The sequence below is a fragment of the Chrysemys picta genome, chromosome 23, assembly GCF_011386835.1.
Source record: "Chrysemys picta bellii isolate R12L10 chromosome 23, ASM1138683v2, whole genome shotgun sequence".
Classification (NCBI taxonomy): domain Eukaryota; kingdom Metazoa; phylum Chordata; order Testudines; family Emydidae; genus Chrysemys; species Chrysemys picta.
Genome location: NC_088813.1, coordinates 13,373,392 through 13,390,786, shown reverse-complemented (window position 1 = coordinate 13,390,786; position 17,395 = coordinate 13,373,392). Strand labels below are relative to the sequence as shown.

Sequence of the window (17,395 nt, the reverse complement as noted above, 5' to 3'; positions counted from 1 at the left end):
CCGCTAGGGCCCCAAGCTGTGTTCGAACTGGTCACCGAGTGGTGAAAGGCTCTCACCACCAACCCCCGAACCATTTGGTTCCCTGGATGAATAACTAGGGGGTTTCTTCCACAGCACATGCTAGAGGCAGAAAGGCCCCGGGCGCTGCATCCCCATCCTTGCTGTCACCTGGTTTTGTAGCAATGTGAGTGTGCTTCCTTGATGTGAATGACATGGTGGGAGAGGCTGTGATGCTTCCGGGCTGCCGGAGTGTGTTCTGAGAGGACTCTAGAGTGCAATGTGGTCAAATCGGAGTCCAGAAGGCAGAGATGGACGTGGCCAGCGGCAGCTAGTGTGCAGACGTGACTGTGCTGGGGGCTTTGCCGTGGATCTTGTGACAGGGTCTGTTCCAGTGCAAACAGTAAGCAGTTGGGTAATGAGCTGCTCTCAGTGGGTAGGTAGGTGGTGGGGCTCCTGGCTGATCTGGATTATAACGAAGAGTGACACTCATACACTAAATAGAAGGGGCCATAGAGGCAGCAAGGTCTGAAACTAGTGAGGTCAGCAGCTCCCTGGGCTCAGCAGATTGTCTGTATGTGGCATCTAAACCAAGCCAACCCAGGGGCCCCACTGTCCTTAATCCCAGCCAACACAGACTCAGTCCAGCGCCGAGGCTTCCGCACCCCTGCGGGGCCTTCTGTGCCTCAGAGCTTTATGTGCAGGTCCTGAGCCTCGTGGACATGCCCATGCCCATACCCTGATCACTGGGATCAGAGGCAGTGACGTCTGGGTGCTGTGCAGTGTCGGAGCCAAGGGCTCGGGGTCCTGGGGGAGCACATGTTCCTGGTCTGGGCACTGACGGGTTTCTGTCTTGGGGGCAGGAAGGGAAGATTCAGGCTGTATCCAGACCAGCTGGTCCTTTTCATGGCAAGAGAGGAGCAAATGTGTCATGTGGAAAATCTGTTGCATGCAACGTCCTTTTTGCACTCTGCTATGGAGTGCCCTACTCTGTCATGCGGAGGAGAGGGGGGAGTCTGGAGTGGAGAGGTTCCTTTCTTTTGCCACAGTGAAGCCACTGCGTGAGGACACCTCCTTTACTGGGGTCAGATCCTGCGAACCTGCAGGGGAGAGGCTGCGGCCAGGGCAGCCCTTTCCGTCCTTTCGTCGTGGAGATTCAAGAATGCGGTGCAAGCATGTGACTCTAGCCTGAGCGCCCCCTCCCCAGCTGGTGTGACCTTGCAATCTGGTGAGAAGTCTGTGTTGTAAACTAGGGTGTAGTGAGCAAAGGGATCACAGAGGCTGAGCTGTTGCCCACCAATCCTCTCACATCCCCAGCATCTTCCAAGGCAGAACTGCCACCAGACAGACTGACATTTTGGGTGCAGCTGCTGTTAGTTATTTGTATTACAGCAGCAACACCTAGAGGTCCCGGCCCCATGGTGCTAGGTCCTTGCCCCATAGAACTTTCAGTCTAAGCTGTGTGTGGAAGAAAGGAGGAGGAATCCTCTCCATTGAACTGTGGGGAGCTGAAGGCTCAGAGATGGTGATTTTCCCAAGGTCGCACAGTGTGTCTGTGGCAGATTTGGGAATTTAACCTACAGCCCCTGATTCCCAGGCCTGTGCCTTAGCCACAAAGCCGCCCTTCCTCCTTAGCAGAATGTTTGATTAATCACATAAACATTGTCCTTAGGGAGTGCATCTTGTGTGCCCATGACTCTGACCAGCTGACCCCTCCCTGCCCTGACACCATCTCATTTTCAAATTCAAAGAAGAGGAGAAAGCTACATTTCAGCCAGGCCTTGAATCTGACATGCTGCTTTTCTGGATTAGTACCCTTCACAATCTCCTGTCTCAGGGCTTCTCTGCAGAGAGGTTACCCCGGGTTAACTCTTGAATCGGTTCATTCAAACCAGTGCAGCTGTGTGTGTGGACACTCTTATTGCACTGTCAACCTAGTTCACATTGTTTTAATTTGCACCACTGGATGACACGAGCCAGGCAGGCGGCGATGTAAGTGTCCGTGCACAAAGTGACATCCATTTAATCTGTCTCAAATCCCCCCTCGATTTGTATTGCTGTAGCTTCATGTGAAGAGCGGGCTGTGGAGGGCAAGTGGGCTGTATGTGTGCTCTCCTAGATGGGAGTCTGTATTGAGACCTGTTTGCCTGTCTTGGGTACTTATGTGGTCCCCATCTCCATAGTATCTGAGTGCCTCACGGCCTTTAATGTATTTATCATCTCAGCCCTCCTGTGTGCCCATTGTACAGATGGGGAACTGAGGCACAGAAAGACTAAGTGACTTGCTTTCAAGGACCCTTCCGCTATCGCCCTCACCTGGCTCTGCTGCTGCTTCTGCTAGAGCGGTGAGGGTGGGCTGGATGGGTGTGTGATTGCCGGAGCGGTGACCCCACCCTGGCTGATGGGGGTGAGGGGACGTTCATGGGGAACGGTCCCAGCTGTAATGTGAGCCTGGGGGCTGTGCTGCACACCGGTGGGGGCAGGATCCCCAGGAGCCACCTCGTTGCGGGCCCACCGAATCCTAAAGCCAATCCTGCCCATCACCCACTTTGTATCCCACTCCCTGGCAGAGCCATGGATTCTACAACCAACCTGACGGGGAGGGGGCGGGGTGTGGGCAGAGAGAGAGAAGGCAGCAGAGCTGCAGGGGCAGAGAGAGGGAGGGTGAGAGAGGACAACCCATCCCAGCTATTCTCCTGGAGGCCCCTCCTCTGTGTCAGCCGTGATTGGCTCCGGGGCTGAGGGAGAGCACAGCCTGTGGAAAGCTGAGGGCTTGACGGTCGCTGGAGGGATGGGAACCGGAGCTGAGCGCCGGCTCTCTGGAGCTGGAAGCAGGCCAAGGTGAAGCCTGTTTGGTGCAGTCATGTAGCACCCCGTGCTTCCTCCACCCAGGAGAGGGGGAGGGAAAGTGCCGCTTGCACACTCTGGCACCATGGGCAACATGCACCACAAGAGGAACCCCCCGCATGCCAAGGTCAGGTCCTTCTGGCATTTTGGCCGCACAGGGAAGCTGAAGACAGGTAGGCGCCTGAAGCAGGGGCCCAGCCAGGGTGTGGGTGGGAGAGGGCGGGACTCTGTCGATGGCAGCTCCAGCAGGGCTGGTATGGCTCACGCACAGTACAACAGTATTCTGCAGTCACGAGCCACAGCCTGTTGCTGGCAGGATGGGCGCTCAGGCTCTGGGGCTGGCACTTTGGGCACAGTCCCTCCTATGTGCCCAGAAAGTTTGTGCCCATGCCCTTGTACCCAAGATTGGGCTGCTGTGGGTAGGCGGCGGTGTCTGTATTGCTGCTGTGCGATGTGGGGGCTTCGTGCAGGTACCCAAGGATTCTTTTAGCAAGGCTGGAAGGAGCCTGGGTGGGTCTGAGGTTCCCGGAGCTCTGCAATCTGCCACGGTTACTGGGGGCTGGGTCTCGGAGCGCTGGAGCTGAAAAGATCCTAATCTGCTTTGGGACTGGTGAAATTCTCACCGTGTTCTCTCCCAGAGACCCGGGCTTTTCAGCATTGTCAGTGCAATTAACATCCACCGAGTTAGTTACCGATTTGTTTTTCTCTCTTCTCAGCTAGTCGATGGCCCCAGTGGTTAGGGCCGGCGGTAGGGAGCCAAAACTCCTGGGTTGTATTCCCACCTTTGCCATTACCTTGCTATGTGGTCTTGAGCAAGTTCCTTTCCTCTCTCTGTGCCTCAGTTTCCCTATTTGTAAAACTGCACCGGGTTTAATGACTGTCTGCAAAGTGTCTTGAGATCCTTGTATGAAAGTGACTTGCTGTGAATGGGCTGTTTACAGGCACAATGTTCTTACCTGGACTTTTCATTCTCCCTGGTTAAGCACAATATTGATTTCCATTTTTGTTCTCCCAATGTCTCTGTCCAGCCCACACCATGAGAAGTGGGGAGGGAAAGGAGTGGATTTTCCTTTGATTTATGCTTTCCCCCTCGTTCCATGCTGGGAAGACACCTCCACTGCAGGAGGCTGCAATATAAAGGCAGAAAGTAAAACTCAGAACAATACCCCGTTATTGTTGGCTGGCTGTGGGGGGTACAAATTCCACTGCTTTCTCTGCTCTGGTTCCGTGGATTCAGAGTGTGAAAAGTTTAAGAACTCCAGAAGTGAGGGCAGGGGTGGTGAATGGGCCATCTCCCTCCTTGCTGGATTTGGGTATCAGGGGAGACAGGGGCTTGATTCCTTGCCAGTTGAACATGTGTTTCAGAGGTACCAGACCTCCTAGGGTACCCCCTCCCCCACGAAGATTCCCCCATCAGTTCAGTAGCTGAACTGGAGCAAGCTGGAAATCTATGAAATTAAAGTTCTTGTGATAGTTTTGTCCTGGTTCAGCCACTGAAACTGGCCCATCCTTTTAGATGTTGCTACATTTGCAATTGTTCCCTCAGCCCTGTGTGTGTGTGTGTGTGTGTATGTGTGTAAGTAACAGGGGAATGGGGTGGGGGTCAGTCTGTGCTTGAGTAGGAATCTAGGCTGGAAATCAGAAGATGATTTCTAACCATCAGAAAAGGGAATCATGGGGGGTAAACCAATGGGAGTCGTGGGGGGCAAACAACCTGACTAGTTTTAAGGAGGAGCATGATAAGGTTATGAACAGGATGACATGATGGAGTTGCTTGAGGTGGCAGGGGACTGGGCTTGAAGGCGTGGGAGGTCCCTCCCAGTCCTATGTTCCTGGGTTTGGCAAAAGCCCCCAGAAGTGGGGCCCTCTTGTCTAACGGATCAGGGTGGGTTTAGCCAGGAAACCTGGCTTCTTGTGCTGCTTCTGACGCTGCCTCGCTGTGAGAGACCTCACTCCTCCTCTTTGCCCCAGAGTTTCCCCATTGTGGTACAATGCTGTGAGAGCTCTGCATAGAGAAGTGCCATGCACATGCAGAGTCTGAGAGTTGGGCTTTATCCCCCTTCTAATGATCACCGAAACAGGGAGACTCCCCACTGGGAAAGACCATCTGGCCCGAACAGACCTGTGTGTGGGGACTGACAAACTGAGCTCCTCTCCTACTTGCTGCTTTTTACATTTCATACCCAAGTACGATCCAAGCAAATGAGCAATAATATCCAATGCCTGCAATATACCAGTGCAGCCCCAGCCTCCTGGAGGCCAGTGAGTGAGACCTGGCTTGGAAGGACCCTCTGGGAGCTGCCCTGAATCCCAAATTGTGTGCTTTGTGAGAGCAAAGCGGTCCCCCCTTTCAGCGTGTGCACTTCTCTGCACACTCTGATCCATTAGACAAGAGCGCCCCACTTCTGGGGGCTTTTGCCAAACCCAGGAACATAGGACTGGGAGGGACCTCCCACGCCTTCAAGCCCAGTCCCCTGCCACCTCAAGCAACTCCATCATGTCATCCTGTTCATAACCTTATTATGCTCCTCCTTAAAACTAGTCAGGTTGTTTGCCCCCCACGACTCCCATTGGGAGGTTGTTCCAGAACCTCCCTTTTCTGATGGTTAGAAACCTTCTGCTTGGGGCATTTTAAAATTAGATTCGTTCAAACATCAGAGCAGTGATTCTTGGGACCAGTCCTGTATTGGCTGAGGAGAGGGAAGAGGGCATAGATGGGATCTAATATGTCTTTTCCATCTGTCATTTCTCTGCTTCTCTCAGAGGATCAGGTTCTCCCATGCACAGCTCTGGTTGCTCAGAGAGCACCAGTTGTACCCTACAAAGTCTTTGTAGGGAGAGAGTTTGGATTCTCCCATGCACATAAACACTCCCCAAGATGTATCCAGAAGGGGAGTGTGTCTCCTATTGGCCATGTGGGTGAATTTTCTAGCCAGTGCCTGGGTGTGTTACCCTGCCCTGCTCACACCTGAATGCTTTGCTGGTTCAGACAGTGTGTTTTGGGGGGAGACACGGATGATAAGGGGGCTCCTGCTGATAGGCCCTGCTGGAATCACACACTGTCTGACAACACTTGATCCCCCTGCTTCGTTCTTTCTTTACTGTCAGCATGTTGCACAGGTGTGGCTGGAATGGGCTAACTAGACTGTCCGCAAGGTAAACATGCACTGGGCCCGGATTCAAAATCTTCAGCGTAGGCTTAGGGAGTGACCAAACAAAGCAAAACTACTCACTGGGCATGGCTTAAAGGTGACCTGCAAAGGGCTCAGAAAGAATGGGGCAGTGCCCTTCCCTGCTGCTTTGTGGGGGAGAACGAAGACTTGTGAGGTTTTTGGCTTGTACCTTAGAAATATCAGGAAGGTCAAGTCAGGTTTAGCAGGGGCACCTCTGGGCGGCCTCAGGGATGTTAATCTGGAGCCTTAACTCCTTAATTGAAGGGGGAGGGTTGTTGAATCTGTAACAAAGGCTGCCTTTATCCAAACCATTAATTATTTGTTGAAGTTAAATGGGTATTAACCAAAGCAAACAACCCCCAAAGAGTCTGTTTGGGAATGCCTTCGCCCTCGACTGTCATTCATAAAGAAGCAAAAAAAGAGCAGAAGCCCCAGCGTTGTTTCTCTTTGGAGCTCACCTTGAAGGAGAGCAGAGAGGGGCCAGGAGCCACCTGGGGGAGCAAAGGCAGGCCGGAGGAATAACAGTTCTTAGCACTTGCTCACATCATAGAGCAGTGACTCAGTAACCCTCAAACTCACAGGGGAGACAAGTTGGTGTCTTGCAGATGGGGAAACTGACAGAGAGATCAAGTGAGTGGCCCAAGGTCATACAGGGAGTCAGTGGCAGAGCCAGGATTGGACTCCAGGAATTGCTGGTGTTGTGCATTGGCCTCTAGATTGTGAGTTCTCAAATAGCTTCCCTTCTTTATGGCTGCTTGGGGACCCCCAAAACTATCTTCTGTTATAAGACAGGGTTACACCATGGAAGAGGTTGAGAAGCACCACTCTAAACTACACTGACTAACAGTATGGATACTCTTCTGCGTCAGTCTGTTTTCAGCCTAGCTGGGCTGTATTTCCATTGTCCTGTATTTCTCTTCTGAGAGGCTGCAAGCCAGATCTCGCAGTAACATGCAAAAGTGGAGGGTTACCCGTTGGTAAGGGGACATATCTTGTGGGGTGATTTCTATTCTGAGTGGCTAGAAGTAGGTGTAAAGTCATAGATTGTAAAGCCAGAAGGGCCATATGACTTCCCTGAACTAATTTCAGTTGAAATAGAGCATCCCATCTTGATTTAAAAATTCCCAGTGATGGAGAATCCACCACGACCCCTGGGAAGTTGTTCAATGACCCTCGCTGATCAATTAAAATTTTTAACAATTGAAGTGCAGCCCCTCTCATGTGCTTTAGCTTCGTCCCTCCTGTGAGCTGCTTTCTCTGCTTTACCCCTCTCATCTGGCCCCGCAAGGTGGAAGAGCTTGTTTACCTGAGAAGGTTTTTTCAGTATGTGCTTTTCTGCTGTAACTTTATAGATGTAACTCTCCCAAAAGAGGGGGCACCCATGCCACTTTGTTTATGCTGGTTTAAGCCATTTCCCCTGTGAATCGTTGCATCCACACAGCCCTGATTATTTTTCGAAATAACGGCACAACATTCTGCACAGAGCCTATGGTGCAATGTTCCTCCCCTACGCTCTGTGCATTCTGGGTTTTTTTCCTCGCAGTGCACTGTGGGATACTACCAGAATCCATTGGCATTCTGGGACTTGGGGATCAAACTAACACATCCCCAGCACTGACTCTAAGACCCATTCACCAATCGGTCACTCACACCATCTGAATTTGCCTGGATCTGCCACATCTCAGTTTCCACTTGCCATTGTAACTCCTCAGTGCAGGCTGCAGGGGGAATTTTGCGAGGCTGGGACTGGCTGTGGGATGATCCCACAAAGCTTTGCAATGAGGAAGGATTGTGGCAAACTCTTTCTGTGCCAGGGCTGCCCTCCTCGTCCAGTGTTGGAGGTGAGGGTTAGCCCATGATTAGGTCTTTGTAGGTAACTGACTTGGGGGAGTGCCTGGTGCAGACAGCAGTGCGGAGTTGCCCGGGGCTGTTGGCTGGGATCATCCAGAATAGTGAATGCAGAGTGAAGTTGAGTGGTACTGGACTGGTCAAGTGGTGCGGACAGGTTTATGGGTACCGGGAGTGGGTTCCAGTTTTCCCATTAGTATGGGAGGATCTGGAAATCAGAGTTGCGAGGCATAAAACAGGTCTAGGGGAGTGGAGGCAAGAACTTGGCCAGCTGGTGTGAGACTTGGGGAAGGCAGGGAGAGGAGTGTCTGGGCCTTGCAGTCTGGGGCCTGGGGGTGGGTATGGGGAGGGTGGTTGGACCTGGCTGTATGGGGTGGGTCGTCAGGCCTTCCTGGGAGAAAACTTTCTGCCCCTCTTGGATCTCTCTTGCCTGGCTTGGGACCTTCATTATTTCTTGGTGACGGTGTGGGGCAGAGGGCTGTGATGTGCACCCAACCCCTCTCCAAGTGAGCAGCAGTTGTTGGAGGGGCACTGTACCGGAATAGTCTTGGGGGAGTCGTGAGGGGAGAGACCAACTCACATGGGAACGTCCACCACCAACCTTGGCCCCCTCACTCCCCTAGGATATGAAGGCTGACCAATTTCCAGGCAGAGCCCTTCCCTCATTGGATTCAAGTTCTTCCTAGCTGGATCCCTGGGCCTGGAACATGAGTCTGGTGGGCGATGTCACCTTGCTACCTTCCTCGCTGAGAATATCAGACATGCTCCCCCGGGGGGGCTCTGTGCGATGCGTCTAGGGGAGCCAGCTCCTCTGCTGTTGCCTAGGTGCTAGGGTGATGGGCACTCCATGAATGTCTGGCTGAGATCCTGCTGGGCATGGGGGAAAGTGTGCACGAACAGGCTTTCACTTAGCTGGTGCAGCAGGACCGCGAACACGAGCTTTTCTGCTGGCATCCCTTTGGGTCACCATAAAGGAGGCGCTCGCTGTTACAGTGATGGGGACATTACAAATGCAGGGATGAGAGGAGAAGGAGAGTGAACAGGGGTAGGGAGGGAGAGAGGAAGAAGAGGGGGAAGGGCATTGGGCAGAAGGTGCTGAGAAAACATAGAATGAGTTCTGTTTGTTCTCTGCCCCGGCTCCATGGGAACGGAACAGAGGCCACGAAGCGAAAGAATTTGCATTGTGTTGCTTCAGCATTTTGCAGTGCGTGTGGCTGGGATCAATAGGCTGGGGGCAGGGTGTGTTTGGGGAGCGGCACGAGGAAGACCCAGAGGGAGCAGGCCAGGTTGCAGAGGCACCCTCTCTCCTTCTGCAGAGGGAGGGTGCGGTCTCTGGGGCCAGGGATTCTGCCCTGTTGAGGAGCAGTGGACACACACCGGTGTGGGGCACTACATGAGTGCAGAGGGTGGATTCCTCCCTTCCCTGGATAGGGGGTTAAACACATTCTCTGTTTGTGTGGTCAGGGAATTCCTTCCCCCCCCCAGCCCCATTCGTGGTCTTTCAATGTGGGCAGGGAGGTGGATCTGGGTTTCAGTTACCAGGCTGGCTAATGATCACTGAAGATTGGACCAGTAGCCGAATAAATTGGAGAGAATCTTCCCCTCAACATTAAATGTCTAAACGGTCTTCCATTCCGCTAGCCCTGTACCTCTGCCATTCTCCCCCTCCCCCAACCTTGTGCTTCGCTCCCTCTTTGGCTCAGCCTTTTCTCCTTCCTTCGGGCAGGGAGGGTGTTTGGGACAGGACGTTCCCATCATCTCCCCCTCTTCTCATTCCCCACCCCATAGCTTGTGCATGGCAGGAGACCTGGACACTGCTCCCTCCACGGTTACGGCTGCAGATATTTCAGCTGCGCTGGCAAATGCTGAGTGGTTCTCACTCCCCAAGGCTCACAGCCCCTGTGAGTCTGTGGACAGAGGGTCCAAATTCAGTCCCCAATCCATGCAGCTGCTGCACCAACCAATGCAGCTCCCACTCCCCTCTTGCACTTTGGTGCATCCCTCCTCCTTTCCATGGATTTTCTTCTCTCTTCACCACCTTTCCTCTCCTGATTTCTCTCTCTCCTCCTCCTCGCCCTTCCTCCCTCCTCCCCTTCTGGTTTCCTTCTCTCCCCCTGGATGGATACCAGCGCTGCCTGCTCCTGGACACGGCGCTTGTGATGCCACGCCGGGGCCAGAAGGAAGCTGTTGGGAGAAGCTAGTCAGTTTCACTTTGCTGTGTGCCAATGCTCAGGGCAGGGGAGGCTCAGGCCCTGCTGTGCAGCCCGGGGCAGAAGCAGCAAAGGCTGCTCGTACATTTGCGGCTGCCATGAACGCTTCCCCAGCAGGGCATCTATTTCCCTCTGATCCCCACGGGCAGGGGCAACCGCAGGGGAATTCCTACAACGGAGGGAAAAGTGGGCAGGAGATGGGGTCACTCAAGATGAGGATGAGGCTGAATCAGAAGCCCAGAATGCTCCCGCTCCCTCCCAGGAGATGGGGGCAGGGCATCCCTTTGGGTTGATTCCTTGGGCTGTACCTGCCCTGCCGGTCACCTGGAACCTGATCCTTCTCTCCCCCACCTGACACCATGTTTGTTGTTGGACGCTGTGTTCTCATAACCCAGCCCCACCCCGGGCTGGCCATACCCAACAAGTTACAAACTCTTATGTCTCCCTGGAAACAACCCCCCTCCCCTGCCCATGCTGGATCAAACTCTGCCCACCCTGCCCTGGGATGAATCCCACTCCTCGCCCCACAGGGTTTGCGGCCCCTTATCCCCTTGCTCCCTCCGGAAGGGCCTTTGCAGTCCTTGAACTCCATGGAGACCAGAGTTCTTTATCTCGTCTTTATCAGCAGGGGCACGCCAGGTGCTCACTGAGTCATGGCAGCGGAACGTGGCCTGTGGCCAAACTGCACCCAGCAGAAACAAGACGGCCAGTGGAGCCAACTGCCGCTGGGTCGCCGCTGTCACCGGCGCTGGGTTCGCGTTCACACCGCTTCCTTCTTGGCACCATCCACAGCTGAGCCTTCCCCCCCCCACAGCACGGCAGACTCTGGAGGAATGGCCCAATGCTGAGGGCAGCCGGTGATTGCCCCACGATGCTTGTTGGGGTCCCCGGTGTTTAAAATAGTCTGAAAGAACTGGATCATCTGTTGTCATCTGGGAGGAGCAGCTTTGGTCAGACAGCGCTGTGGAGTGTGCCCCTCAGCGACCTGGCTCGATGGTTCATTATTTTGTTTGCCAGGTCTGTGACCCCTTGTGACCCTTCCCCCACACATTTGGGGCAGTGTCCTGAACCCTGCTGGGTGGAGACAGCTGAGCATGTGAAGCAGGTAGCTAGTAACTCTGCTTTGTAAAAGCAAGTGAACAGATTGACCGTCACAGCTTAGTGGGTTCAGTCTGTTTCCCGTAGGGAACCAACATCAGCGTCTGATGAAGTGGGCATTCACCCACGAAAGCTCATGCTCCCAATACTTCTGTTAGTCTTAAAGGTGCCACAGGACCCTCTGTTGCTTTCAACATCAGATTGGACACTGCAGTCTGTGTAGAGAGGCCTGGGCTGAATGGGTCACAGAGACAGAACCATCCTCTCCCTCCCTCGCCTCCTGGGTAGGTAATTCAGCTGCAGCCGCTGTGTGGCTGGAGGAGTTCAGTCTGTAGGGCTGCCCGGTCCAACCCCTTTCATCAGCACAGAAGTAATTTTCTTCAAAATGGCTCAGCCCAGTGGCTGGATCTGTGTTCCCTGGAGGCTACGCTGCCTTCAAAAATCCCCCAGGCTGCAGAGTTTGGAGAAATGAGGTGGATTCCTGCCACCACGACCCCAGTAGCCCACGCCAGCAGCTTCTCCGTTATCCAGGGGGCTGTTCAGTGTTGCCCTTTGGTAGCCCACACTAAGGAGGAGCTATGTGATGCTTATGGTCAGATCCTTTCCTAGCCTTGGAGAGGGAGGGCATGGTGCTTCCTGGGTCGGATGTTTGTGAGGGGACCGTCCTATGGTCTGGGTCTAGAAGGCCAGATGCTTACGGGCCCGCCTCTGAATGGTTTATTGAGGAAGCCAGCCCAGATGTAGTGATTCTTTCTAGCCTAGCCAGCTGTGTTCACACAGCCAGGTGCACTAAGTCAGTGAGAGACAATCGCAGAATCTGGGCTGGGTCTGTGGATAAACCGCAACTCGATAAGAGGGGGCCCAACCCTCAACCGCCGCGGAATGTGTTTGTCATGATAGGTACAGGTGCTCCCTCTGGGCACTAGAATCCTGGGGCTCGCCTTGGGGAGACGCCTGGCCTGCCGCACTGGGTGACCAGGACCTCGGCCAACAATGGCTAAAACCACTTCTCCTCCCCCATACCAACTCATGCTCTTGGGATAGATCTGCAGAGATGGTAATGATGAATGGGGCTCCTCTCGCAGTAGAGCCATCTCCAGGATTTAGCTCTGACAGGCTGGGTCCTGCCCAGGGGGCACCTCCTCCTTCTTTCCAGAGAGGGGTGGGAGGGGACTCCCCATTTAACAGCTTCACAAAGCTTCTCCTGTGGGAAGCCCTGTGGTGGAAGCAGCCCCTCTGCGCTGTGCCTGGCAGCTCCCCATTGCTAGCCTCCCTCACTTCCTCCCTCTGCTTTGCTCCCACTTCCTGTCCTACCACCAGCTGGTTCCATAAGGAGAAATGGGTTGAGACTAGGGTTGCCATCCTTCTGGGATTGTCTTGCAGTCTCCCGGAATTAACGATTAATCTTTAATTAAAGCTGATGTCATGTGATGAAACCTCCAGGAATATGTCCAACCAAAATTGGCAACCCTAGTAGAGACAGCCTGTTCTTGCACTTCTCCACTGTCTCTGTCCTATCTCTCTCTTGCTGGCAGGGACAGCAGCCAGCTGCTGCAATGGTGAAGGTTCTTGTTCTCCACTGGGAGAAGGCTAGAGCCTGGGTGAAGCTGCCGAGGAGGGCTGTAAAGCTGGCATCATAGGTCTTGTTCCTCTTGGGTAAGAGAGAGCAGGAGCCACCACCTCAAATAATAATCTCCCCCCCCCCCCCCCCCCAACTCTGCAATATCTGACCCAGTGTGAGAACATGTGGGATGGGGTTGATGTGCCTATAGCAGGGCCTTTTGTGTGGCAGGACATATGTGATAAGCATGTGGGCACGGGCGCATGTGTGAAGGGCAGCAGGGTGTGCAAGGAGGTGAGTGATGGCGTCCTGATTGCATATTGGCTCAATGCATAGGGAGCACATGTGGTTGCTGCTGGCTGCATGGTAAAGTACCTGCACACGGAAGGATGTGCTCGGTCATGTGCTCATGTCAGTAATCTGCCTCCCTCCCTCCCTGTGAGAATCAGGATCAGGAAATCAAATAGCTGAGGTTTCACATTAGTATTTGATATTTACAGAGCAGCTTTAATTCCTCCAAATGGAATATGACTTGTCTCACCTGGAGCTGAAATCCAGCCAGCTGTGGCAGTGAAATGCAGTGTGCTGCAGCACTTCAGAAGTTTAGGACAGGAAGTGAAGAAGAACAATGCATCCAATTGAAAATGAAACAGGGATATAGGTAGGCAGTGGGCATTAGCCTTGGTGTGTTGGCCACATGTACCTCACCCCTAGAAAAAAGTATTATGGAATCTCTCCTATCTCCGGGGCTCATGACCTCGTCAGCACCTCCAGCAACACAGCATCCTCTGGCACCATGCTGGTGCCTTGGTTCAATCCTGACTCAGCATGTGCAACACCCTGGGTTTTCCTTGGCCGTCTCAGCCCCATCTGTGCTCTGACCTGAGCCGACCCTGTACAGCTCTTGACAAGATCCCAGTCTGAAGTGGTCTGCTTGCTGATTGCCACCTCTTCAGTCTCCTTATGCCTGCACCGCTCTGCTCTCCAGGGCCTGGGCTCCTCCTGCTTGGTTCTGGCTCCAGAGGAAATCTGTATTTACCTTAAAACCTGTTAGGTGGCTTTTCTCAGGAGGGCAGGCAGAGGCCCGGGGCAGAGGGGTGGGGATTGTTAGGAGGAGGAGGAATGAGGCTGAGGTTATTGATGGAATGGAACAGCTATATCAGGGGAGCAGAGACCAAGATTTTACAGCTGTTCTAAACCCAGTGCTGGAGTGATGAAGAATGTGGAGTGATGCCCTAAATCTGAAAGGCTGAGTCGTTGTGTTACTGCAGGTGCTCCGTCTTCCCTTGGGGCCTGATCCCGACTCCCACTGGAGCTTTGCCTCAGTAAGGACTGTTGGATCAGGCCCTGGAGTTACACTTAGAACATAAGAATGGCCAGACTGGGTGTGACCAAAGGTCCATCCAGCCCAGTCCTGTCTACCGACCGTGGTCAATGCCAGGTGTCCCAGAGGGAGTGAATCTAACAGGTAATGATCAATTGATCTCTCTCCTGCCATCCATCTCCACCCTCTGACAAACAGAGGCTAGGGACACCATTCCTTACTCATCCTGGCTAATAGCCATTAATGGACTTAACCTCCATGAATTTATCCAGTTCTCTTTTAAACCCTGTTCTAGTCCTGGCCTTCACAAGCTCCTCAGGCTTCTGTGCCTCAACATTTCCTGCTTTTAATGTGCGTTGATGCCAGGCCTTATGTGGAGACCGTAGAGCTGGCCGAAGTCATTACTGCTTATTGGTGCTGTGGTCATGGACTTATTTTATTCAGCATGTAATTAATTGGTGGAAGTTCGCCGTACAATGTAGAAATACTCACAGGGAGGACAGCATTGTCTAGTGGCCAGAGCATGCAACTGGACTTCAGGAAACCAGGCTTCTGACGTTTGTGTCACTTCGAGCAAGTGACTTAGCATCTCCGTTCTTGTCTCCACCTCGTTCAGTAAATTGGGTATAATAATGTGACTACATACTTCTCAGATGTGTTGTGAAGATTGATCCCTAAATATTAGTAAAGTGCTTTTAGAGCTTTCCAGGGGAGCTGGCAGAGAATTGCTAAATATTGTGATAAGAATGACATCTGCAGTTGGATGAAATTCCAAGGGGCCACCAATCCTCAGGCTTCAGGGCACATGTTGCTCACTAACTGGGGTCAGGAAGGAATTTTCTCTGATGAGCCAGTATTGCACAAAAAGGTGTGTTCCCTTCTTTTAAAGCAGCTAGTACAAGCCATTGCTGGAGGCAGGTTGCTAGACCGGATGGACCACCAGTCTTTTCCAATATAGTAATTCCTATAGTGGATTGCATCAAGGCTTATTCCTTTGTGGATCTTTGCCTGGTTACAATCTAGTGGGCCAAGGCTGTAGCTTTCCATGTGTGCAGGAGGAACTGCTTGGAGAAAACAAAATACCCAGGTTGTTTTTCCACTTAGGGGCCATTTCCAGAGCGGGTGTATGTGTTGCAATAGCTTTATATTTCCCTCTGCATGTTGAATCCTAATTGGGGTTAGAAATGGGAACCTGGATTATTTATTCCTTGTTAGAAGATTTCCTGGGCTGAGGTGTGGGGCTCTGAACCTCTCAGCCCAGCGAGGTGTTTAAGACAGGTTGCAACCCCTGGAAAATAATGGGTTTGGAAAGGGACTGCCAATAGTCTCTGTAACTGCAAGGGGTGCTGCTGCTACGCCATCAGAAATATTGTTGCACTTTTCCTCTGGCCTTGAAAGAGCTTGTTGCTGTTGTGTGCCAGAGGGATGCACATCCGGATACAAGACTCACAGAACAACAAGGGCTTGGATTTCAGACAACTTCCTTTAGCAAATAGAAGAGAATGTTTAAAAAGGGGGAAAAATGTGTTTGTCATTCATCCCCTTAGTTCTGATACTGGGCTAAGCCTTGTGCTCCTAACCTAGGAACCTGGCTCCTTACTTGGTTTTTACTCTTGTTGAAGCCTAAGTAGGAACGGAGTAAAAACTGGCTAAGCATGGCAGGACTGGGCCACAGGCAGGATGGATTTGATTTAAATCACTAGTCAGGAAGACTTGATTTAATGATGGATTTCTACATAAAAGTGCATTCTTGTTGATTGTTATAACCTTAATACGTATTCCTCACAACTCAGAGATAGATGTAGGTTTCATTTTTAGAAGGTACACACTATACATTTTAAAAGTGATTTATTTTGAAAACTTTTCAGATTAGTTTTACAGCTATATCAGAAAATGAATGATTGTTTGGTTATTTCATTTACCAAGGTAATTGAAGCAGATATTTATGAACTCATTGGGAGGTGAACTAGCTCCAATTCAACAGGTTAATCATTAATTGGAGGATTTTCTTGCCATGCTGTACTAGGAGGAGAACATCACCAGACAGACATTAAAATTCTTTTATTTAACTAAAACAACAACGTTATGTATTCTGAATTGTTTCTTTAACAGCAAACATATAATATTTTAACAAAACAAGCATATGAATTTTTGAATTTAGTTAAACATTCAAGTTTTTTAATATCAGGTTTGTTTTTGTTAAAATTGTTATAATTAAAATAGTTAAATGAAATATTAAAAACAAACAAACCCAAAATTAAATCGACTGTGTCAGTCAGGTCAACATGAGAAACTTAAAATATTGGCTTCTGCAGCTAAGTCAGTCGTCTTCACCTTCACTTTCCTGTTTGTTCATAATCTGGAAAAGAAAAACAAGCTTTCCTGCTTTTTCAGGTCCCAAACCATTTCTCAGTTTGGAATGAATTAGTCCAAAGGAAGAAAATATTCTTTCTACACTGGCAGAAGAAGCTACTGCTGTTTAAAGTGAGATTATCACTTCAACAGTCTCTGAATCCAAGTGCTTAAGTGACTTCCACCAGTTCACTGGTGTGATTTTCTTTAAAACATCATCAGTAAACATATATTTCTTGAATGGTTCTTATTCCCAAACTGGGTCTCTTTTACGCCTGCTGCCATTATAGGTTTTCCCTTCTAGTGAGAGAATGGAATGGTAGATCTCAAATCAATGAAGGCTACACTCAGAAAGATCTCAAGACTTGTTGAATATGCTGCTCAGTTTCACTTTTGTTTCTACTGCCTGTCCCTCCCTTCTCACATTTTTTTCCAGACTTCTTCTCCTTGTCCAGATCTATTCCGCCCCCAACAATCTTCTATTCATTGAACTTTCTGAAACTTTGCACTTTTAGAAAGAGGTAAGGGATTGACTATGTGTACACAAATTTGCAGAGGGACAATAGGGTTGACGTCTGTTATTTCTCACCTCTATATATTTATTTATTTTAAAACATTTTTGCTGTTAACAAGCATGTTATCTCTGGAGACACAAATCCACAGTTTGAGAACTGCAAAACTAAGCATCTCTGATGGTATCTTCTAGACTGAGCACTGAGTCCCATTGGGTAGATAGAAAGATTAACCTAAATAATCTATACAGAAGCCTGTGGAACCCCATAAAATTGGGTCCCTAATCCATGAATTATTGGAACTCATTTACAAAACTTTCTTAAACATGACATGAATATATTGTCTCATACTATAGAATTAGATTTTATAATCCCTATTCCATGATGAGATATCTTTGAGCTATAATGTATAGGGTTACCATATCTCATAAATAAAAAAAGAGGACCCTCCATGGGCCCTGGCCCCGCCCATT

General features: G+C 51.0%; 1 protein-coding gene across 2 annotated transcripts in view; it reads left to right on the top strand.

The window, feature by feature from the left end:
• Positions 1-17,395, top strand: part of NHSL3 (NHS like 3) — a 53,959-nt gene that overhangs the window by 7,750 nt on the left and 28,814 nt on the right. Inside the window, exon 1 of one of the 2 annotated variants that reach the window (XM_065577120.1) lies at positions 2,701-3,017. The exons of the other annotated variant lie outside the window; for it this stretch is intronic. Within the exon in view, the coding sequence (XP_065433192.1) occupies positions 2,930-3,017 (88 nt within the window). The 5' untranslated portion in view covers positions 2,701-2,929. Of the gene's footprint in view, positions 1-2,700; positions 3,018-17,395 lie in introns of those variants that run through there. 2 annotated transcript variants of the gene reach the window in all.